The 23094-nt window shown below is 50.1% G+C and overlaps 9 protein-coding genes across 9 annotated transcripts; 3 read left to right on the top strand and 6 right to left on the bottom strand.

Moving 5' to 3' along the window:
* Window positions 1-1385: 1385 nt before the first annotated feature.
* On the top strand, window positions 1386-1820 carry F9C07_8328 (uncharacterized protein; the record flags this gene model as incomplete). The annotated part of the gene is made up of 2 exons (XM_071511761.1): window positions 1386-1482; window positions 1639-1820. 2 exons carry the CDS (start codon window positions 1386-1388, stop codon window positions 1818-1820), a joined length of 279 nt encoding a protein of 92 aa, XP_071367745.1.
* Window positions 1821-1827: 7 nt separating this feature from the next.
* Window positions 1828-3102, top strand: F9C07_2286061 (uncharacterized protein). The gene has a single exon (XM_041286897.2). The coding sequence runs from the start codon at window positions 2144-2146 to the stop codon at window positions 2741-2743; it is 600 nt and encodes a 199-aa protein (XP_041149352.1). The 5' UTR covers window positions 1828-2143; the 3' UTR covers window positions 2744-3102.
* A 671-nt stretch (window positions 3103-3773) lies between these two features.
* F9C07_2286059 (DNA replication regulator SLD3-domain-containing protein) lies at window positions 3774-9954 on the bottom strand. The gene is made up of 6 exons (XM_071510802.1): window positions 9710-9954; window positions 9562-9619; window positions 9399-9426; window positions 7260-9322; window positions 6469-7197; window positions 3774-6425 (listed from the first exon to the last, which is right to left on the bottom strand). Exons 4-6 carry the CDS (start codon window positions 7398-7400, stop codon window positions 4536-4538), a joined length of 2760 nt encoding a protein of 919 aa, XP_071367744.1. The 5' UTR covers window positions 7401-9322; window positions 9399-9426; window positions 9562-9619; window positions 9710-9954; the 3' UTR covers window positions 3774-4535.
* On the bottom strand, window positions 8322-9795 carry F9C07_8325 (S-adenosylmethionine synthetase; the record flags this gene model as incomplete). The annotated part of the gene is made up of 4 exons (XM_041294090.1): window positions 8322-9322; window positions 9399-9426; window positions 9562-9619; window positions 9710-9795. 4 exons carry the CDS (start codon window positions 9793-9795, stop codon window positions 8322-8324), a joined length of 1173 nt encoding a protein of 390 aa, XP_041149354.1.
* Window positions 9955-10306: 352 nt separating the features above from the next.
* Window positions 10307-11176, top strand: F9C07_8324 (putative ATP binding protein; the record flags this gene model as incomplete). Its single annotated transcript, XM_041286898.1, has 1 exon — window positions 10307-11176. One exon carries the CDS (start codon window positions 10307-10309, stop codon window positions 11174-11176), a length of 870 nt encoding a protein of 289 aa, XP_041149355.1.
* A 539-nt stretch (window positions 11177-11715) lies between these two features.
* Window positions 11716-12303, bottom strand: F9C07_8323 (nuclear pore assembly and biogenesis-domain-containing protein; the record flags this gene model as incomplete). Its single annotated transcript, XM_041294091.1, has 2 exons — window positions 11716-12227; window positions 12288-12303. The coding sequence occupies 2 exons, from the start codon at window positions 12301-12303 to the stop codon at window positions 11716-11718; spliced, it is 528 nt and encodes a 175-aa protein (XP_041149356.1).
* A 170-nt stretch (window positions 12304-12473) lies between these two features.
* On the bottom strand, window positions 12474-16811 carry F9C07_2286056 (uncharacterized protein). The gene is made up of 4 exons (XM_071510801.1): window positions 15704-16811; window positions 14633-15524; window positions 13035-14569; window positions 12474-12974 (listed from the first exon to the last, which is right to left on the bottom strand). Exons 1-4 carry the CDS (start codon window positions 16135-16137, stop codon window positions 12893-12895), a joined length of 2943 nt encoding a protein of 980 aa, XP_071367743.1. The 5' UTR covers window positions 16138-16811; the 3' UTR covers window positions 12474-12892.
* Window positions 16812-18719: 1908 nt separating this feature from the next.
* Window positions 18720-20442, bottom strand: F9C07_8321 (putative C6 finger domain protein; the record flags this gene model as incomplete). The annotated part of the gene is made up of 3 exons (XM_071511760.1): window positions 18720-18852; window positions 18907-20172; window positions 20247-20442. The coding sequence occupies 3 exons, from the start codon at window positions 20440-20442 to the stop codon at window positions 18821-18823; spliced, it is 1494 nt and encodes a 497-aa protein (XP_071367742.1). The 3' UTR covers window positions 18720-18820.
* An 814-nt stretch (window positions 20443-21256) lies between these two features.
* On the bottom strand, window positions 21257-22823 carry F9C07_8320 (vacuolar H+-ATPase V1 sector, subunit H; the record flags this gene model as incomplete). The annotated part of the gene is made up of 3 exons (XM_041286900.2): window positions 21257-21863; window positions 21926-22445; window positions 22520-22823. The coding sequence occupies 3 exons, from the start codon at window positions 22821-22823 to the stop codon at window positions 21257-21259; spliced, it is 1431 nt and encodes a 476-aa protein (XP_041149358.2).
* Between the last annotated feature and the right edge of the window lie 271 nt (window positions 22824-23094).

Genomic DNA, 23094 nt, shown 5'->3' with positions numbered 1-23094 from the left:
CTGATGATACAGGAAAACTTTATCGGGATTGGATGATCTCAGACTGACCCGACCAATGTTAGTGTTGCGTTCATTTCAACTACAACCAGTCCCACTCCAAATCTAGACTTCGGCCTGAACTCTGTTCGTCGAATAGCATTGAAGTGCATCGAAAGCTGACAACGGACGTGAATATTGACCGTGGTGAGGTATTGATGCCGAGGCTACATTGTGTCCTCTTTCTACATGTCGATTGTGATTAGTTATGCCGGAGACGATGTTCTTTTTCTGCTGCTGCTGAAGATGCTTATCTTCGGTTCAACCGAAAAGAAACCGGGTTTGCCCGCAATAACCCTCGGTAGAGCAACCATTCGCTCTTTATCCTTCGCGATGCTGCTTCCAGTTACGGTATCGCGTCGCCTGCTCTCTCGTATGAGATCAAGATCACCGTATAGCGGGTCCCTTCCTTCGTCCAACCCGTTTCCCCGGACATCCCAGTTCCTTTGTCTACGCTGAGGCGGAGTTACCTTTTTCGAAACTAGCGCTTTTCGCAATTCAAAATGTTAGATTATGACTTCAATTGAGGGAGCAGTGACGCTTTGTGGCAATGGAGCTGTCATATAAAACCTTATAAACGGTTCCATGACGGGTCATGAAGTCATACACAGTGGCATTGTCAGAGTCAATTGTCTGATGGGGCGAATATTACATCATCCCAGGTTATTCCAAGGCAGATCCCCATCAAGCAAAAAAAAGTGGACTGGCTACTGTATGTTTGATAACGTACCCCACGGAGTAGTATACACCATCTTCGAGTTAAGATAACTGTATCTAGATATGTTATATGATAAAAAAGTAGTCAAATTAGATAGATGCCTTAGGTCGCACCGCATCCATACGCAGATAATTTTCCTCCAATGGATCCTCACCGAAGGGCAACTCCACTCGAGTCTCGGCCTTAGTCAGAGAATAAGAGTCTTAGTAAGGTTTGCTAGCGCAACCCTTGTCAGGGTTAGACTATTGCCATTTCCGCCTAGCGTTGCTCTGTATAGTAACGAGTCTAACCTAGAGAGTTTGACCCCGCAAAAAGCGGCCAATGGGGACACGTGAGCATCCCTGAGTCAATCGTTCGATTGTTCTTCCACAATTGAGTCCCTGCTGATTCTGGGTGTAGTATCATTCCACCTGCATTGAGGGATCTTCCGATTGTTCTCCTTCATTTTTACTGAAAACAGAAAGTGTACGGATTAAACTGGTGAGGTGGTTTAGTAAAACTGGAAATAAAATTTGCATGACTCGGGCGAGAAGGTCAAGACCGAGACTGAAAACGCACAGTAATGATGATCAGAAAAAAGGGAAAAAAAAGTACCAAATAATTATTCATAATCATTGACGAGGAGACTAACATGCTCCCCGGCGTGGAAGATTCCATGGTGCCGACAAAGCCGGACCCACTGCATGGTCAGCTGGTTCACTTGGTTTTTGTAGTGGAGTCGCCCAGTGGTACGCAACCCTTTTTCTCCTGGCAGAGTTGGTGCTGGTCTCGGTCAGCAATTCGCCTCATCACCGAAACCACGATGGGGTGGGCTACGATGGACGAAAAAGACCCCTGGCAAAAAGGGACCAATCCATCGGACACTTCAATCAATTATGAACTAGGTTTGGTTGTGGTCGAAGGCCAGGGGATTGGTGAGTGGAAGAGCACCGAAGCAGGTCTCCGGTGGACAAGTTGGGAGTATGAGTCTAGGCCTCGCTGGATCGTCCGCTTGCAGAATCTGCCAGATCAGATGGTCATCAGGTCGGGTTTCTGTTTTGGGGTCTCCCGTACTACGCAACCCTAGTTTCTTTGGTCTGGAATGCCTGGACTTTCTCCTCTCTGGTGATTCCCTCGGACCACCCTTTCGCTTCTCTTAAGAGTTTCCTCCCCCATTCCATTTTCTTCCTTCTTTTTTACCCTCTCCCCAGATTTTCACACCCACTGTGCTCCAATTCAGCGTGCTTAATATTCCTCGCAATCTATCGCATCTCGCTCGTACATGCTACCTCTGTCTCATTGACTATCGCGCAAACAATTTCAATCCGTCCAACTACCTAATCGCTTAATCAACACGGCGAGTAAACACAAGAAGAGAAGAAAAATACAACATCACAGCAACCGCCAATCATGGCTGTAGCAACCATCGACATCATGCCGAAACAGGCATCCTCCTCCCCTCTCTCCTCCAACAACCCCTCCATGAACAAGCGCTGGCCCCCTCTTGCCGACAAGACCTCCCTGCCTTACAAGCTCACCACCCTGTCGCGCCAGAAGCTCGCCCGGGAGGCCACTGCCCCCGACCCAGATATCAGACGGTGCCTTGGCCACTTCCGTCTGCATGTTATCTCTATGGAGTGGGCACAGAAGGACATGACTACTCGGATCAACTCGTTCGAACTGGAGGATGACGAGTCCGAAGAGGAGGAGGAAGACAGCAAGCGCGACGACGGTCAGGAGAAGGACTCCGACGAGAGTGACTCCACCGAAGAGGAGAAGGAAGACTCCGAGACCAAGGCCAAGGATGGTACCGCCACCGACGCCCCTTCAGACAAGGAACCCGTTCAGGTGACCTTCACCGTCTCCTTCGACCAATCTGCTCCTACTCCTCCATCTCCATCCGACGAGAAAGAACAAGGCCTCTTGGAGAAAGGCCGCAACTGTCTAGAGAAGACAAAGCACCTGTGGCAATCACCCGCGCAGTGTATACCTGTTCGCATTGCCGGGTAACTGGCAAGCCACTACAACCATCCGCTACTACCAAGCGTACTGGGGACACCACCTACCCCCAGCAAATCATACGCATAATCTCCACTTACGAAGTCACGAAGCAACGAATCTCATATTTTCATTTCCATATACATATTTCAGGCCGGAAGCGCTAGCGCAGCAGGATCGGAGTTACAGGGAGTTCACAAAGAACCACATCATCGACTATCACTCAAGCATGTATCTAATAGAAAAAATTGCTCAGATGAACATGTCACCACATGTTTGAATAGTTATAATAACAATAACCAATAACCAAACCAAAAATTCAAAACCAATTCAACAAAAACCAGTCATGATCCAAACCCACCCACCCAAGTAGTCCACTAGTAGAATCCATAACTTAGTAATCCCCAGGAATGACTCAACCCCGAAACCCAAAAACCAAAACACAAACAAAAAGAAAATCATAAAACCCACCCCCACAACCCAGAAATACTATTAGAACCAGACAATCACGCGCGTCGTACCTGAAGCTCGCCAACCACATCGATCTGCACCTCCTCGCAACCTGATAGGCGATGCTGAGCCTCTCCCCACAATCTCCCACCCACGTTGCGGTCTAAGGAATACTATTCCGTTGTAAGCAATGAAAAATGTGGGGAATAGCATTTCAATTCATTGTTTCCCTCCTTGCTTGGCTGCATGTTCTATTTAGCCGGATTCGGAATTCCCGTTTTTGCTTTTGTTCGTTATGGCTGGTGGGTTTTTTTCTTGGCTGTGGGGATGGATTGATATTGTCCTGTACTGTGTAAGTGTGAGTAGGTGAGTCGATGTTACTTTTGGTTAGGTAGTGGATTTAATGGGTATTTTGCCTGGGGGGCCTAAGAACTCGAAACTACGGAGTAGTTCTTGAGTCACGGTGAGGGTGAACAAATCCGTTAGTAGTCACTGTGCTTTCCTTAGGTAATGTAGCCTACTCAAAAGGGATAATTTACGCGCCCTGTGTCTGGAGTACAGGGTACTTTTAACCGCTACCCTTTTACTTCTACTATCTAGTATCTGATACCTGCACTGAAGTGTTAATTGACCACGTGGGTTTCTTTCTTTCTTTCTTTCTTTTTTACTTACTCCCTAACTACTACCTATTAGTACTGTATATAACGTAAACCAAGTCCATGCACCAATTCCATCAGACCCAATCTAATTAAACAACTAACAATGAAAAGCGCCGACTAGTCCTCCAACTAACCATAATCCAACCTATTATCACAGCCTTAGGTAAGATAATAGCTTCAGTTGCAATAGTGGGAATCTATTAGTTTCGTATTGAGTGGTCGCATGACCTCGTCTGTGCCCGTTTAGTGCTGTTTTACACGTATGAAGGAACACTATGGGCTGTCGATCTCGGGTAGGGAGTTTATAGCATCCCATCTCATATCATATGAATGATGGATGGTTGGTCATTGTCCATGGTTTTTGGTTTTGGGTTTGGTTTTCCTGGAGAGATGGTGGATTGGTGAGTGTTGGGTTGCATGATTGTAGGTTATGGTCTGTGGGTTATGTTGGTCTATGCGTGATAGGACACGTAGCGCTGGTCTGTTGACCTGTCTTATTGTCGGAAGTCTAACTCCGTATTCAATCAAAAGGAAGAGATTCTTATTCTTAAAACTTGAGAAGTCTCATGTTGAAATGGTTAGGTTCGGTCGTCTATGCTCATGATGTATCGAAACTAAGAACTGCAGTCATACCCAATCCCATCCCAACAACCGTAAACGCCCGCTAAGCACAAAGTCCAGCCATGATTGCCTGTTTACAGACCAAGATCGTCATCGTCGTCCCATCCCAGGTGCGCATAGATTGATTTCTCGGGTGTCACCGGCACCGCGGTGCTTGTCGGGACAGATAATCTGGTAGAGCCCTTGACTGGTGTTCCGAGCACCTTCGCTGGCGTATCTGCGGCCACTTCTGTTGGCCCGTCGGCCTGGATAAGTGGCACTGTGAGGTTTTGTCTCGGTGGAGTTTCCATCACGAGTGAACTGGTCGGTTCCGTGACTATGTCTGGACGAGACTTGGTGCGCCGCGATGCGACGGGCGTTGTCGGTGCCACATCGGTCGACCGGGGTATCGGGCGCCGAGGTACGCGGAAGAGGTTTCCGGAAGAAAGAGGTGAATCAGCCACGCTGGTTGCTGGTCCATCAAATGACCCTAACAGCTGAGTTGGCCGTCGCGTTGGTGTTTCCTGGATCGCGTTCGTGTCTCTGGAGCTGGAAGCGATAGAGAATGATTTGGGTCGCGCGGTAGAAGCGGGGACCACAGGTGATCCGTCGCCTCCAAAGAATGAGGACGCCTTTGGTTGGGTAGATGAATGCATCGACATGCCTCGGGGAAGAGGGGGCATGCCAACGATTACGTCCCTCTTTCGACTGCCCTTTGGCGTAGCCGCGACCTGGACTCCTTCTCCAAACGGGTTGCGGACAGGATTTTTCGGTTTCCTTGCACTGCCTGTGCGTCTCTTCTCAGCATCTTCGGCAATGTCCTTGGCGACAAGCTCCCTGTTCGGCTTTCGAAGGGCATTAATCGCGGCGTCGAGCTCCTTCTTCTGATCCATGAGCATTTGCATCTTCCTCAGCTTGGTCTCGTGTTGCCGGGCCACAGCGTTCAGGTCGACTTCACGATTGTCTACTCGTTTGGCCTTCTGAATACCACCTCGTACATTAGCGCTCAAGGAAGGCAACAAAGGTTCCATCGATTCCCGCTCGGGCTGTGATGGCATGGTATTGAAGCGACTCAGCGATTGTCGACGTCCTTTAGAAGCTGTCTGTTCATCCGTTAATACGCGTTGCAATGTACGACGAGGATGCTTTTGCGATGGTTGCCGTTCTACAGCTGCCCCAGGCTCTGCTCGGGGCATATTCTTCGGCTGGGCCTTCTTGGGGAAAGGCGATAGCACGCTAGGGACCCCGAGTTTCTTGGTGATCGATTTGCATTTATCCGGTAGGCGGGAAGCATAAAAGGGTATGATGACCTCAGTGCAAAAGTCCCGAACGGCATCACTTTCAACCTTCTTGCCCCCCGACTCATTATCGCCATAGCCTTTGTTTTGATCAGAGACGGCAACACCGTCGAAGCTAACGGCATGCCAAATGCACAGCCGATCGAGGTGCAGTTCAAGCATAACTTTCAAATCTTGTATTTTCTTAGGCTTTGATACTTCCGTCTTGTCGGACCCGTCACCAGTAGACTTTGCTTCATCCGCCATGACGGCTTCTAGAGCCATCGTTTCGAGAATGAGAAGGATCTGAAGCTGTGTCTCTCGTAGTCGTAGATCAGCAACGTGCTTCTTGAGTTCCGCGTCGCGCGACGTCTCGGTTGATACACCTTGATCTGCAAGCGCTCGACCTTTCCACCATGTCCGAATAAACTGTTCCTCTGTAGGGTAAAGCCCATTCTTTCCGAGCTTCTTCTTCTTAGTTTTTCTCTTCCTTTTAAGTGTCGATTCATCGTCCGAAATAGTGAGTACAACATCTTTCAGAGTCGAAGGCAATGTCTCCCGGTATTTGAGATCCATCTTCTTAGCCGTAAGAACAGCCTCTCGATAAAACTCAATGAGCTCCGAGGGTTGAGCAGACCCAGACTCAGACGATTGGAAAGCCGTACGACAACGTGCCAGCGGACCTTTAGCAAAGTATGCCACGGAAGTCTTTCACAATTAGCACAGAAACACAACTAGGCCCAACACATACCTTGGAAATATAGAGGGCTTGCAGATACTGCTCCCTGAGATTATCCAATATTTCCTGCGGCGACTGAAGAGACTCAATCTTCATAGACTCCGTCCCGACGCCATCACCACCCCCATGCTCTTGAGAATCCGCCGCAATAGGCATGAAAACATCAGAACTCACGCCCCTCTCCAAACATACCTGAGGTGCCACAGATTGACTCCGACTCTCACCGGAATCCACCGGTGGCGACACATCCTGCATGCGCACATCGTGATCCACAGCGCCGAAAACGACAGAAACGTCAAACTTAGATCGCTTAGTAGGAAAATGAGGATCCGTGACGGGGTCATCGATCTGCGCCATCAACCACCAGTCACCACCCTCCTGAATAGGAGACATGCATCGAGGAGCCTGTTTCACCTCCGATGGACTCCACCCTTTCACAGCAACAATGATATCCCCTTCTTCCACACCGCGAGCTAGTTTTGAGAGCGCATAGATCCCCTTCTTCACTCGCTCGATGACGTAAAGCCCACCATCAGACGCCAGTCGTACAGCCAGAACGACGGGCTCTAATCGTAAATCATTCTCTAATACAGGGATATTAGCGACGAATAAGCTGCCGGGCTGTATATCGGACAACACGGCGGGGGAGAAATCCAGCCATGACAACGGCAATCGGCAGCGCGGAATAATGGCAATCGGTTCTAAGACGTATGGTTCATCGGATAAGGATGCGGCATGAGCCTGTGTATTGCGGGTCGGTCAGTATCCGACTACACGGTGTGGGATGAGTTGCCGTCACTCACCCGAATGCTGATAGTCTGTTTGGTCCAGTCATTCTCGAGGTGACATGTTTTCCGCTTTTTGGAGCGCGGGTTAGTGACGTCCTCTTGGAGGGGTTTCACTGAGAAAGGGTCAAGGGCGCTGGAGGAAACATGCGAGGCCATGAACGCGTCTAGTTAAGCAAGCATTGTGTGCTTTCACAAAGGAAGAAGAAGGATAATCAAGGCTCGACTTGACAAAGCGTAATGCCAAGAGGGACTCGGTATAATTGAGTAATCGAGAGATAATGATATGATATGGATTGATAGGGTCACTAAATCTATGTCCCGAAAATGCTGGCCCGCGACGACGCGATTAAATTGGGGCCCTCTTGGCATCACGCGTCACGGTTCGAACAACCTTCGACTGACGCACATGGAAAATGACTTACAGCAAACTAATCGTTGCAGTTCCAGATTGTGCCTGAGCAATGATCCACACACTGTTGAGGATCACATAGCTGCCGCTAGGTATTTGAGGGCTACAAAGTAGATCGAGGGAAGAGACACCTATCCACATCTCTAGAAATTACAAGGACGATATACCATAGCGACTTTACTTTTAACATCTACACGGAAACATAGAGGCCATATAAATGGTTCATTGTTCATTACTCTATAATGCTAATGTTTAGATTAGCACAACTATGACTGGGCAAATGCCGCCGGCCATAGATAGATCATCTCCTCTCGGACGCTTGTCCGAAGCACAGCTTACGACAAGCGTCCACAAACTTCTGTGCGGACCTGGTCCTGAATGACGCTGATGGTCCGCAGATGTCAAGCCTGAGGAGGCAGTGTGTTGAAGACTTTCGCTCCCGGATAACGCCGTAACATCCCTCCCAACAGATGAAAAGTGGTATCATGTTGAATTTATCCCGCCGAACCCGCCTTTTTATAGACGATCATGCAAAAATTATAAAAGAAATATGGAACAAAGCTTTTCTGACGTGTCTATGCTCATGCTTTGAGTTGTTGAAACAAAGCAAAATCATCACATTCGTAACGAAACAGGAGAAGGAAGATTATGTAGTCACAGCGACGCGCTTAGAACTTGAGGGTCTTAGGCTTCTCCCAGGAGAACTCCTGGTTGGTGAAGTGACCGTTCTTGGCGGTCTGGAAGTAGATGGGCTTGGCCAGATCGAGCTCCTTGACAATGACACCGGGACGGAGGTCAAAGTTGTTGCGGACGATCTGGACGAGCTCCTCGGAGGACTTCTGGGAAGTACCGTAGGTCTCAACGAAGACGGAGAGGGGCTCAGCGACACCAATGGCGTAGGAGAGCTGGACAAGGGCACGACGAGCAAGACCAGCGTTGACCAGGGACTTAGCGACCCAGCGGGCAACGTAGGCGGCGGAACGATCGACCTTGGAGTAATCCTTGCCGGAAAAAGCACCACCACCGTGAGCACCCCAGCCACCGTAGGTGTCGACAATGATCTTACGGCCGGTCAGACCGGCGTCACCCTGGGGACCACCGATGACGAAGCGGCCGGAGGGCTGGAGGTGGTAAACAGTACGGTCGTCGAGGAGCTCAGCAGGAATGACCTGCTTGATGATCTTCTCCTTGAGAGCGACACGGATCTCCTCAGTGGAGAGATCATCGCTGTGCTGGGCAGAGATGACAACGGTGTCGACACGCAGGGGCTTGACAGCACCGTTGTCGTGGGCGTACTCAATGGTGACCTGGGTCTTGGTGTCAGGGCGGAGCCAGGGGATGGTGCCATTTTTACGAGCATCAGTCATGGCCTTGTTGAGCTTGTGGGAAAGGATGACAGTCAAAGGGAGGAGCTCAGGGGTCTCGTCGGTAGCATAACCGAACATGATACCCTGGTCACCAGCACCGAGCTTCTCGAGGGCCTCATCATAGTGAAGACCCTGGGCGATATCAGGGGACTGCTGCTCAATGGCGACCAAGACGTTGCAGGTCTTGTAGTCGAAACCCTTCTCGGAAGAATCATAGCCGATATCCTGGATGGCACCACGGATGACCTTCTGGTAGTCAAGCTGGGCCTTGGTAGTGATTTCACCAAAGACCATGACCATACCTGGAACATTGTTAGCATTTGCGCATTATCTAACATAAACAATACTATTGTTTATGTAAGGGTATTTGGCACATACCAGTCTTGGTGGCGGTCTCACAAGCGACCTATCATGATAACCAAATTAGTGCGTGCTAAATTTTGGTGCGGAGATAAAGCCGGTCCAATCGGGTGGGGAGAGGAAAAAAAAAAAAAAAAAGGGAGGGGTTCCGCAGAAAAGTAAAACAATTTCCGCTCCGTACCTTAGAGAGAGGATCCTCAGCAAGGCAGGCATCGAGGATGGCATCAGAGACCTGGTCACTAATTGAACAGTCAGGATTTTATTCGAATTGTATCAGTGGGTGCGACCTTCAGGAGCAGGGTCGTATTGAGGGTGTAAGGGGTACGAACGCAATCTTATCGGGGTGACCCTCTCCGACGGACTCGGAGGTGAAAAGAAAAGTGCCGGACTTGGGGAGGTTTGCGACGGAGCCCATTGTGAAGGATGAGGATGATTAGAGGGGGGGGATTAATTGAAGAGAGTACAAGAGTGACGGAGAAGGAGCGTCAATTCCACAAAGGGGGAGAGAGAAGAGATATCAGTGAGATGAGATGAGATCTGAGGGAAAAAGAAGAGGGGGGGCGGGAGGAGGGAAAAGAAATCGAGGGGAATCTGGCCGTATTAATGTGCCGCCGATGGCGCCATCTTCCTCCGGCGGTCACCCTCGGCAGAAAAAGTGCGCATTCTGACATCTGCGCCAATCCCCGACATCCAACCGTGAATGTGCAGCATATTGTTACCGATCGCCCCTGTCTTTCTGCGGCTGGCCCCTTTAGTGCGGAGTATACGGTGACGGTGACGGAAAACAGGCTATAACTATTCCTTGTTCACTGCGGTGGTGCCCCATCGTCCCTGATCTTGTTCGTGCATCCATTATCTAGCGTCTTAGCGTCGTATACAGACGCGGTTAATAAATCTCTCTACCCCGCGCATCTTACCTCAGAAAAATGTCCAAGTTCGGTGTCTTGGTAATGGGCCCTGCGGGCGCAGGGAAAACCACCTTTTGCAATGCCGTCATTCAACATCTCCAGCATACTCGTCGAAGTTGTTTCTACGTCAACCTGGATCCGGCCGCCGAAAGCTTCAGCTATGAACCTGACTTGGACATCCGCGAACTGATCACTTTGGAAGATGTCATGGAGGAAATGGGCTTGGGGCCCAATGGAGGTCTGATCTATTGCTTTGAGTTCCTCCTGCAAAATCTGGACTTCCTATCGGAAGCCTTGGATCCGTTGAGCGAAGAATATCTGATTATCTTCGACATGCCGGGCCAGATCGAGCTCTACACACATATACCCCTCCTACCGTCATTGGTACAGTTCTTGTCGCGTGCGGGGCCCCTGAACATCAACCTTTGTGCGGCTTATCTCCTCGAAAGTACCTTTGTCGTTGACAAAGCGAAGTTCTTTGCCGGCACCCTAAGTGCCATGTCCGCAATGCTGATGCTCGAGATGCCCCACGTAAATATTCTGACTAAGATGGACCAGGTCCGGGACATGGTGACTCGCAAAGAATTAAAGAGATTCACCAATGTGGACGTGCAATTGCTGCAGGATGATGACGCTGATGCGATGGGAGACCCGTCGTCCAAAGAGACATTGCTCAGCGGTGGCTCATTTAAACAGCTCAACCGGGCCGTCGGTCAACTTATCGACGACTTCAGCATGGTCTCATTTCTGAAATTAGATGTGCAGGACGAGGACAGTGTCGCCGCTGTTCTAAGCCATATCGACGATGCCACTCAATTCCATGAAGCGCAAGAACCGCGCGAACCCAACGATGAGCAGGAGGTTAATTACGAGGATGCAGACATATGATCGACCATAAATATGAAGAACTTAATTGCCAAATTAACCTTGTTCGAACATATCATCTGGGACCTACCGGCGGCTACAAGACGGAACCATCTCATCCTTCCAACTTGTTATCATCCGACCGCCAGAGGCACCAGAAGGTCACTGACACGCTTTGATCCCGTGGCAGGGATTTGCCCGCTTAGCCGGGTCAGAGCCAATAATTAGCATCAGAGCGCGGGCGAGCAATCAATGCAAACCCAAACATCGGGCGCTTGCTCCCTCATCACAGGCGCAGAAATGCCACGATATAGAAGTCATGTATCTAAACGAACTCCATCACGAAAACAAAATAATGTCGCAAATAATACTAAATAATGTATGCATCATACTCCCAACGTCGTAAAAGCGCAACGAAGGAAAAAACTTATAAAAGCCAACGCCGAGAACGCGATTATCACCAACTCCCCAAGTTGGCATTTTTCTCCAGCATATACCCAAGAACATCTCAACAGCATTAATCACACGTGATTCGTAAAAACCAAGCTGAGGTGGCTAAAAGCTCAGCCCCTCCCTATAGGAACCTGGAAATCCCGACCAGATGCATATCCTCCCCAACCTCCAGTGGCCGACGACGATCTTTGACCGCCCTCAAACCCATCCTGGAACTTCTCCGCGAATCCCTTCACGACTCCGTAGAACCAGCCCAGATCGCGACCGGTCTTCTCTAACCCAGCATTATACGCGTACCAGATGGCTCCGAGGATGAATCCCCACCAGACTAATCGCAGCGCCAATGTAACCCAGAACATAACGACACGTCGCGCATAGTCGAGGACTTTGAGGGAGATGATGAAAATGAGAGCGAGGATAAGGACCGAGACAAGGTCGGGCATTGAAGAAGCGAGCATGGAGGCGAGAGGTTGGATGATGTATGGGTCCAGGTAGGTTGATTTCAGGTGGGAGATGTAGGGATCCAGATATGTGGTGCGGGCGTTGTTGACTTGAAACGCGATCGAGGATGAGGTGAGCTGTTGGATTGTAGGGTTGTCTTGGATGAGGGATATAATGGATTCTTGTGTCCGTTGTTAGCGATCGCTAGGAAGCTGTCTGTGTATTGTTATCATAAACTTACCGGGAAGGAAGTCCATGGCGACGAAGTTGTGCGGTGGTTCGCGTTTGGCTGGGACAAATACAGTAGACAAGAGGTAGACCAAAGCTTGAAACAGTCTAGTGATCGCACTTTATAAAGGAGCCAAAAAAAAAAATCTCCTATCACCGCTATAAGGAGCACTGATGCATGATTGTTGAATATCTAAGACATATGCATTCTTCGGAGGACAGATCAAGCAGAACAAACAAGCGAGCAAACTAAACAAACACACGGAAGGGATCATGTCAGCTGCATGTATGTATTATTACTCTTCTTGTTCGCCCTTTCCCCCTCTATCTATCCATGTGTGTATTAAATTTGACCATATCGTGGTCACGATATATACATATCCACATCCCTTGTGGATTCAGTTTCGACCATATACAAACATCGTCAATATGCACAGCGCCCAAGTAGTTGTCGTCTTGAGCCAAAGAAAAGCGTCACACACCAGGCGCTACCATGCGCCTCCAAAACAGAAATTGCGACTCTGTGTAACGCCGGAACACCGAGACCAAGCGCCAGGGGATAAAATCGTCAGTATATATACAGGAAGAATAACGTAACATAATCCGGAGAGATATAGATCAGCCCTGTAGGGCCTTGAAGGCTTCCCGCTCAGCCTGAATCTCAGCCTGCAGTTTCCGAGTTTGGCGAAGTGCCTCGTCACTGTACACACGTTAGACTTATAATCCAATCAAGAAGAAAGTACAAGTCGACGGTACTTACCGGTCAGACTGAAGCTCAGCCACTTCGATTTGCGCACGGTTCATGCGGCTAACTACTTCTCCCATCTCCATATCGGCGTCGCGGAGAAGTCTTTCAAGTTCTTTCACCCGCCGCTCCAGGGCCTCCGGCTTTACGGCCTGATTCAGCGAAATTCCATCGCCGCTAGTGGTTTTATCTAAGCGGGGAGAGCGGGCAACGAAGGGTGATGAAGGAGGCATGGGGGACAAGCCGGCGGGGCTACGAGCACCGTTCTTCATCCGTGATAACTGAGCGTTGTGGCTTTCATTCAGCTTTTGAATCTCTTCTTCGTGCCGGGCCATTTCTTCCTCGGCGTGTTGTTGAGCTATCAAAAGGGTGTCTTCCAGCTCTTTGAGACGCGCCTGCATTTCATTGATCCGAACCACAGAAAGCTGTTGCTCTTTTTCACCTTTGCCGATAGCGTCTGCCAAACGGTTGCGCAACGCGTTGTTCCTCTCGAGCTGTTTCTGCACATGCTGCGAAAGGCTTTCCGTCCGACTAACCGAGGCTGCTAGCTGGCCATGTTCTTCCTGAGGCGACTGAACGGCGCTTGCTTCAGCTTGCTCCCGTTCAGCCTGGAGCTGCTTATATGCGGACTCTAATGATGACGATGTGGCTAGTACCTCAGCAAATCCCTCTTGGTCAGCTCCGAGGCCTTCTGGAACGGTGATATCGTGTTCTTGCAGCAATACACGAAGGGATGTGGTCTCCTGCTCAGCACGGTCAAGGTCCATCTTAAGCCCTGCCAATCCCTTTTCGCACTGCCATTTCTGATCCAACGCCTCTTCGGCACGTTGCCGGAGATGGTTGACTTCCTCTCTCAGGTTACGGACTTCTCTCTCGTAACCCAGTTTGCGTGGAGAGCCTATTTGCTGTGCGTGAACAAGCTCTAGCTCCATGGCCCGGATACGCTTCTCGTATTCTCGAGCTTCGTAAGCTTGACGGTCGAGCAGGCGCCGAAGGGCGTGGTGAAGTGCATCTCGCTGTGCTTCAACACTCTCCACCCGATCCGCCATGGATTCCCGGGTGTCAACACCCTTGGGAGTGACTGGGCTTGACTGCGACAGAGAGTTGGAACGGGACAGTCCTGTCCGTATGGTAGGCTTTGAATGCATCCGAGCCAATGAGCTGGAGCGCGATAACCCCCCTGCAGAGTTCCTCTTGCTACTAGGAGTTTCATTGTCCTCCGATATGGTAGCAAATCGGCCTCCTTGTAGTTGCGCTAGCGCAGCATTCTCAATCTTCAGAGCTTCAAGCTCTTCCAACAATCGCTGAACCTCCGTGGCATCAGATGAAGATGCTGCGCTATTTTTCAATTCTGGAACCATGTGGTCACGAAGGTGATCCCGCTCATTTCGAATCTGCTCCAATTCTACTCGCATGGCCGTGAGCAAATCTTCAAAATTGTCTTTGATCTGTCGCTCTTCCGCCAATTTTCTGCGAGTGGCTTCCAGAGCACCCTCGAGTTCTTTTGTCCGAGAAGACAGATCGGAGAGGTCAACTCTCTCTCGCCGGAGCTAATTAAATCTGGTCAATTCCATGACGGATAATAAGGGAGCGGAAGAGATCCATTGACATACCTGATGTACTTGTGATTCCAGTATCTGTACATGTGAATCTGCCGCTGCGCGGCGAGCCCGCTCCTCTTGCCATCTCTGCGTTAAATCTACTTTCAATTGAGCCCGTTCCTGCTCCGATGCCCGCCGATATTTTTCAACATCGTCAATCCGCCCATCATACACCAGGCGAATGGAGCTGGTACCCGAGTCAGAGAAATAGTCACTGGTACGTTGATTTCCGTTGTCCAAAGGCAATTCCGATTGAAGCCTTTCTACCAAGTCCTCCAACTCCATCTCCCGCCGGATGGAGCCAGCCAACTCAGAACTGATTTCCCGGAGTTCATTTTCGAGTTCAGCCACATGCGCCGTGGAAGGTCCTGTTTCCAAGATACTTGCACTACTCAGGGACGGATTGCGCGGCGGGAAGCCCTTTGAGGCATCGAAGGGCACCGTCGTGGACGGCGTTACCGCACTGGGTAAGGAAGGAGGCATTGGGGATGGGAGCGGAGAATGACCCAGATCTGAGACTTCAGTGCTCGATGACTCTGCACCAGGTGACGTAGTAATGGTGCCTCGCCAGCCAAAGAAAGAGCTGATTTTGTGACCGGGTGTTTTAGGGTTTTTGGCGTCTACAACGCCGGATATAGAGCGTCCGCTCGAATCGATGTGGAGGGGAGGGGGTCGATTTGACGGATGGTGTAAGGGCATGGTCGTAGCCCGTTTCTGCATCATTGAGGGAGACTTGAGTACTGGGATAAACGGTTCGCTAAAGAGACGACTATGCACTGGGCCCCCATTCACGAATTGGGAGCCGTAGTCCGCGTCAAGACCCACGTCGTCGTCCGACGAATCTATGAATGAGGCGGATGTGTCTATGCGAAGAGGAGGTGCGGGCTGTCTCGCATGGGGAAGTCTGAGGGTAGCCAAGAAAAGAGTGGGATTAGCTGTGACACGTCTGAAGGGGGAATGGGCAGCATGGGAAGTCCTCTGCCCGGGTGGGGACCAGGCGAGTGTGACAAAATGAAGATCAGAACCGGGGGGACGGTGCCGGATAAGAGGGCATAAGAACAAAGAGCGCTACGGCTTTCATACCTATCCAGATCTCTGGGAACAAAGAGAGAGGGGTCCTCCGCGGGAACCAAGCCGGATAATTGGGACAAAGTGGCACGAGAATGTGTCTGCACGTCAGAAACGCTCGTGACAGGGATTGGAGGATCTGCAGGCGATACGCCTCCGGAGAAGGAGGCACTTGAAGAGGACTCGGACCGGCGAGGGGGTATCACAGCGGCCGCATTCTGGGGAAGCGGTTTCCTGCGCACGGGGGAGGTGGTCGTAGGAGAAATGACCGGAATGGAAGTATGAGGAGGAGCGGTTGTGGAGGATGCGGAGGGAGGAGGACTTGGCCAACCGCCGGTGTCACCAGTCCCTTGATGGTGTGGTTGATGGGGGTCGGCGGACACAGCAGTAGTCGACGATAAGGCGCCAGGAGCCGGCGGAGAAGCCCAGCCTGGGGCCATGACAGGCATAGTAGATTTTATTGGAGATCGCAACACGGAATTGGCCAAGAAACATGCTATAGTGGAATTCAAATTGAGTCAGAAATAGGAAAGGGGACAGAGAATCAGAAACATCCCGTTAGCCAACGGGGGCATAGGATCGACGCACCCTCATGGTGACGATGAGCCTTGACTCCTTGGGGAGCACGGGCAAAACGGGCGATGACACGCGCCGGGTTGTTAGGGGTAAGACCAAGAGTGGGAATTGATAGACCTTGGGAATGGCGTATGTTGATTGATGGGAAGACTGGGAAAAGGAGCCTAGATTTTTTGTCCAGGAGTGAAGGTGACCAGGAGACTTGGAAAGACGACCAAACTAAGGGGTGGAAAGGAGAAAAGGATTGGCGGTTCGGGAAGACAGCCTAATAGTGAGCATTTCCTGATTCGGAGTGGAAGACCTGGTGGGGCGTTTATCATAAAAAAAAAGTATGGATTAATTTTGATCATTAGAATATTGAACATCTTAGGCGGTTAGAAAAAGGTTATTCGATTAGGAAAAAGAGAAGTACTCCTATTCTTAATATTCCTAAATTTGAAGTAAAGTCTATATTCTTGAAAAAATGTGTCCATTGCATAGTTACAAGTGCATACCCTCTGTCCTGGAGGAGATCGCAAAGAGAGAGAGAGAGAGAGAGAGAGAGAGACCGTGGCCAAGATCTGGAGATAAAAAGATCGTTGGAATGGAAGAAGTCCAAGCAGTAAGAAAATAGACGGCTCACAACTTCACAAGCGGCCACTAACCCCCCACTAGGGCGGCCGATCGCAAGTGAACCGTGAAGGACGGACCCACTCCTATGCATACTTCTGGACTCAGGGGCAATTGCAATGGCAACTTTGCCCTCAGTCCCAAACACAATCCCCTCCAGAAACAGGTTTCATCAAGTAGAAAAGTAAGACATAGACCAAGTCGTCGAAGATAAAGAAGCAAAAGAAGACTATCTCAATACTAGTAAACCCCGAAGGAGTTCATATCAATCAACTAGTTCCATCCTATCATACGGTGCAAACAATCTTCCTGTAACAATGGTGGGAAACCGATATACCACGATGGTCTGAGCTCCCAATATACTGACTTAGTCCAACCAACCCATCTCGATTCCACCTCACCACCACCCTCAACTACGCACAACTAAGGCAATCACCTCCGAACGACTGATATGCAACGATCGACTAGCTCGTGCGCCAACATCTATCACTTACAGCGGTTGGTTAAATGTAGAATGTCAACCGGCGAATCGCCGAATCCCTTCTCAAGTCCTGGGGGGGTTTAATGCAACTTGAACTCGGACCAGCTGAAGCTCAGGAGTCAGTGCGGTTTCTCCACCAACTTATGATTGGATGTTATTCTCCCTCTCAACTGCCGTCAGCCCTGAAGTAGTTTAGCACTAGACACTAGGAGGTGTACGTAGTACGTACTGTATTAGTATCGTGTAGGTCACCCTCAGGTGTCGACGAGGCAGCCATACCTAGTCCGCTCTCGTTTTAATTTACTTGGCCTGTACTTCGTGAATTCCCTTTCGGTATACGGAGTACATCTCCGTCGGAAGAGCGACAATATCGTTTTCATTATTGCTTGACCTAATGCGCGTCAATGACTCCATCAGGCTGAGAAACAGTATGGAACCAGGATCAAAAAAGACCCTGGCTAAATATAACATGAAACGGCCACTGAAAGACGTTAAGAAGGGACCTTCCCCCAATCTAGACCTCACTGGATGGAGAATAGGCGCGCAATAGTCGGGTTCAAAATAGTTACCACTTTCTTTACACGTACCACCTGAACAAACATTTGCCCCGTCATTGACACCGAGGAGTAACAAGAATAGTAAACAACAAAAAAGAAAAGAACAAATAGAAAAAAGCAGTCCTTGTCCAACAACTGATAGTTAAGCGCCACGCCCCGAAAAATCTATTTTTCGATTTTCATTCGAGCAGACCGCTGAATTTGCAAATTTGCATCCTCCGAAGCGCCCAGAATCCCGCTTGCCCCAAATTTTGCATAGGAAAAAATAAAAGAGAGAAAAAGATCCGAGACCTGACTGGTGGTCCATGTAGCCCTATCTTCTCAAGGCGCAAGGGGCGAACCCAATCATTGTCCCATTTGGAAACGCCAACGTTGAGACCGCCATCCTTAGGAATGCTAATTTAAGAAATGACAGGCGTTTAACTTCTGCAAGGGTTGAGTCAGTAGTTCATGGGGCCAGATTTCTTGATTTAACCGCCTTTTTCCCTCCCTCGAGGGATAAACAGTTTCCATCCCTGTCTCCATGGACTTGGAAGTGATACGTCCATTCCGGCAGATTTAAACTCGGCAGGAGCCGCGAACGTGACGTGTGATTGATTATGCATGCAGCTGAGAATGTTAAATGACACCTGCCAACTGTTTTTAACACCAAAGGGGTGGTTGTATAGACAACTTAGATATACGGTAAAGGGCGAAGAAATACATATATACAAATACATATACAATAAACCGCTAGAATCATCAAAACATCATAATAACACCCGTTCGCTCGAAAATAACGTAATCCATGCACTGTGCCACAGCTTTGGCAATCGTTTGGTACATATAATATATCATTAGCAACATGAACTTCCTAAACGCTCTCTTGGCATCGTGAACATAAATAGCATGACATTCCCTGAAGCCCTGTCAATAGGGGATAAAGTCAAATTTCATTCGATCTATGACTGTCAGCGGGTGCAATCTAGACTCAGGAGTAACACAAGCAGACATACCGAGGAACTGATTCCAACCTTCATTCTCATCAATCTGGCTCGTCCAATATTGCTCCAAAAACCGTAAGGACTGTAGCACATTCGGCACGCGAATCGTGTCATGCAAACAGGAGAGCAATTGCCGCACTTTCTCCCGGTCCTCATCCCCTGCCTCGCAGCCTGCAATGAATAACGGTGTGGTGAGCATGGTCCATGGGCTCAGCCCTGCTGAGGGTCCAATCTGAGCAGTACATTCTAAAATACGCTTGACAGATGCTTGGACCTCCGGTGACGATGCTGGTGTTTTCCTCAACCGACGATGGATCTGAATGAGCGCGCTATGCTGGAAGGCTTCATTACAAAGGATGAATTGACGAATGTACTCGCTTGAGAGCCCTTCCACCACCCCTGGGTAGAATGCAGGCTGTGAGTCAGCTTCCTGGTCCATCAAGCGCCGAACGGACGACTCAAGAACCGCAGCTTCATGATGGACGCTGAATTCGTCTTCTTGGGCTACGCCACCGCATTGTTGGCTGGGGTGACTTCGCCAAGCAGCGGCCCCTATCCCGCGAAAGACTGCAGCAAGATTTACCGTGAAGCCCCAGTAATCGTCAAGATAGTCAGGGGAGTCGTGCTGGTTGATGGTACTCAAGATGGGTTGACCTGCAACGTCACCAATGGGTGGGCCATTGCCTGTTAACGCCGTGAGCGAAACAATCGATCGGTACCACCGATCCAAGTACCTCCTGAACCCATCTGACGACCGCGGCGACAAAGCTCCTCGATTATCACAAGCATCCATCAACGCCCTAGCCCCCTCAATATGGGCCCTCCATGAGTTGGGATGAATAGCCCCCGAATGAATCTCCGCGAGACAGAGTGTTCGCGCGGTCGCTAACAGCGCATCCGAACCCTTGACGTTCGGGTCCTGAAGCTCTGCCCGAAAATGTTCTAGACTGAGGGCCATGAACCGTGCTATCTCTGGTGCAGACTTGACGTTTTCTGACTGATTATGTAGGGCTTGTAGGTGGATAGCTGATAAGGCCATCGTCGCATATAGTAAAGACGGGGTCTGCAGGGCCATGGGAACGAGCATCTGGCAGATATCCCTTTGCATGCCCGTATGGCAGGCGGTGATTTGTGAGGCATCATTAAGGAAATGGTGAAGAAGAGCCTTCTGGTCAGACGATAACGAGGAAAACGGGTCGACGGGTCGGGTGAGAGCAAGAGGTTCAGAAGGAGGAGGTGAAGCTTTCGTAGTGTAGATGAATTCGCCGGGAGAGTATTCTAGATCGATCCGTTAGATCTAAGGGCTCCAAAGTGAAGAGTACGGCCGAGCACGAGTAGTAGAAGTAACCTACCGAGTTTCTGCATGCCCCCGTGTCCCACACAGGCCCCGAACCTCGAGCGCGAAAAGGCCCTCCCTCCCCACTGCAGTTGCATCGCATATCGGCATTGCGCTCCGGCGGTTTTGCATCGTCCGCATATTGGTCGCTGTTCGTCACATTTTTGCCGTCGAGCTTTACATCGTTTGCAACCGGTAAATGATCGAGACATGGGATTGGATATTGTGTGGTCGATTGACGGTCGCCGATTTCTTTGACCTGTTTTTTATTTTATTTTTTTTTTGGCTTTCTCGTTATCTTTCTCTGGAACCCTTCCCCGTTTGGTTACCTCGGCTGTTCCTGGTGGCTTCAAAATATGCCCTATACCGTGTAGAAAATCGCTTCAGATCAACAGAAAAGATGAAAGAGTAATTTAGCGAAATGTCGGCTCTCTGTGCGCAACGAGAGTGTGGCACGAATCCCCGTGGAGGGTCGCTCGTATCAGTGGGAATGGAGATAACGGACCTGCGGAGTGCTGTATAGCGGCCGATCCTCCAGGCTAAAGATCCACCGGAGGGTCGTGCCTACTGTACGTACATGGACACTATTGAGAAGTCGTGGAGAGGATCCAAGTGATTTTATTCCCCGGAGATAAATTCCGTGTTGCCTGGTCTCAATTTAAGGAGTCCTCAAAAATAAGAACGGCTCACCACGAAGTCCTTTTCTAATGCGGGGTTGTGGTTCCGAAGTTTCACAAAAACGAAGGCTAGGTTCGGTCGCCACGAGCCGATCTCAACCCGTGGGGTTGGTTGCATACTTGACTGCATTCCAGCACATGGCATGTCCTTCTAGAACGTCAAGGAAGATTACTTATTCCACAAAACAACACCGCTAAATGCACAGTAGTAATGAAGACACTTGGCCGACGTACGCTGCGCAATCAATACAATGCAGCTGGTTATCTCTATATCGGTCCAAAGCAAGCACAGAAGTAACAGACACTGGGTAATATAATCAACATGTAACAAGCATCTCGCGAAGAACGATCAGTCATCAAAGGTATACCGAAGCCACTCGCCCACTGCTCGCAGACTCTCCCAACGTACCGACTCGTCCTTGTCGGCCATGAGCTCCATAACTCGCGCCTTCAACCCGAGCTTTTCCAGCTGTGCTCGTCGTCCCGGCAGTTCCTTCACCAGATGTCCCACATCGTTACAGGCAATCGCGAGAACCTGCTTGTCATTGTCCCACTCCTTAGAGATAATCTCCGCTAGCTTCCTGGGAAGATTAGCATCATCCAGGATGCGCCGGGCATTGTCCTTCCAAAATGTAGGGTTACGGTGGGGTGGGGACCAGCGGAGGTGCCCTGACTGCAACTCCGCCGCGTACTGATCAAAAGTAGTTTGAGTTTTGGTGTACTCGTCGAGCATGTCCGAGAGAGTCTTCAGATCCTCAAGGAGATCGGGATCGGTCAAATGACGACCCGAGAGGTTCGAAAGAAGCGCAGGGAGGCGGACAAACACTGCGACCGGCAATAGGGTTGTACGATTGGAAGAAAGGAGGTTGTTGAGAGTCGCAAGAAGAAGCCGAGTTGTCTTCTCCTTCGGCGACAGGCGCAGGAGGTAAGTATACAACTGAAGAAATTCGTGGTCCCTGCGAACGTCAGTAAATTTCAGTCCGGGTGCAATATATTTGATCAGACGGAGGCTACGTACGCTTGAAGGTCATCCCCGATTAGCGCGCCTTCAAAGCTCAGCTGCCAGATAACAAGAAGAACCCGATACAGAAGTTGAAGCCCAACACCGCCGGAGAGACCTGGCTCGATCGCCCGCGAACTGCCAGCCACGGTGCTGGAACTGGTATCCTTGCCTCCGGTCGCCGCACGTAGAATTTCAATCAAAGGGGTGACCGTTTCTCCCCTCTGCTTCCAGAAAATTTCCCGAGATCTAGATGTACGAAGCAGCGCCGACAACTCCTGGACACCGATGTCTTGCAATCCACTGTCCTGGTTTTGGGTCAGACTGGAGAGGTAAGTGTACAGTTGTGGAAGTGCCTCTTCATCTCGGGCCGCAGACTTAGACGAAGACGCGAGGCTGATAGAGACAAGGTTTGTCAGGAAGGTAGAAGTGAGCAGCGGGATAGGGTCCTCGGCATTCGTAGAATGACGCAAGAGGGGGAGAAATGGCTTGTAGGGATCAGGATGCGCGATTAGGGCAGACGAGAGCGCTGGAACATCTACAGCACCGAGTAATCGGGTCAGCACAACTTCTATACATTTGCGCACACTTTGGGATCAAACATAGCCCTACCATTGATCAAGTCCGCTGCCAGCACAAGGATATACTGTACGATATCGGTCCTCCTAGAAGCGGAGTCCAGAACGCTCTTGGCGTCGGCACTTCCAGAGAGCAGGGTTACATAGCCAGAGATATCGCCCTCTACAGTCTGACGCCTCTGGTCTTTGCGAACCTTGTCCACTGCCTTGATCTTTTTCAAATGATCATCGGTGATGTTACCAGCTCGAACTGCTCCCTCCCACGGGATGGGCCGAGCTCGGATGTTGTTCTGGAGAGAGCTGAGATACATGGGAGGCTCCAAAGGCATGGTCGACATAGTTCCGGTAATGCAGGGTAGAAGTGGAGCCTACCCGGAACAGTGAGAAGCGAGGAAGACCAAGATGTGTGGGAGGGGGAGATTGAAGATGAAGAGAGAGGGCTGGAATCTATGATGATAGAGTGTTAACGAATGGAGGAAAGCTCCGGTGTTCACGTTGTTCCCCATCCTACCGCCAAGACCCATACTAAGCCCCATTCAATCAGTAGTAATCTCTCCAACCTTCTCGTCCACGCAAGCCAGACACCAGCGTGCGTCTTCCTGCTACGTG

This window comes from Aspergillus flavus, chromosome 6, assembly GCF_009017415.1.
Source record: "Aspergillus flavus chromosome 6, complete sequence".
Taxonomy (NCBI): Eukaryota; Fungi; Ascomycota; class Eurotiomycetes; order Eurotiales; family Aspergillaceae; genus Aspergillus; species Aspergillus flavus.
The sequence above is the reverse complement of the archived record's forward strand: the minus strand, read 5'-3'. Positions and strand labels throughout refer to the sequence as shown.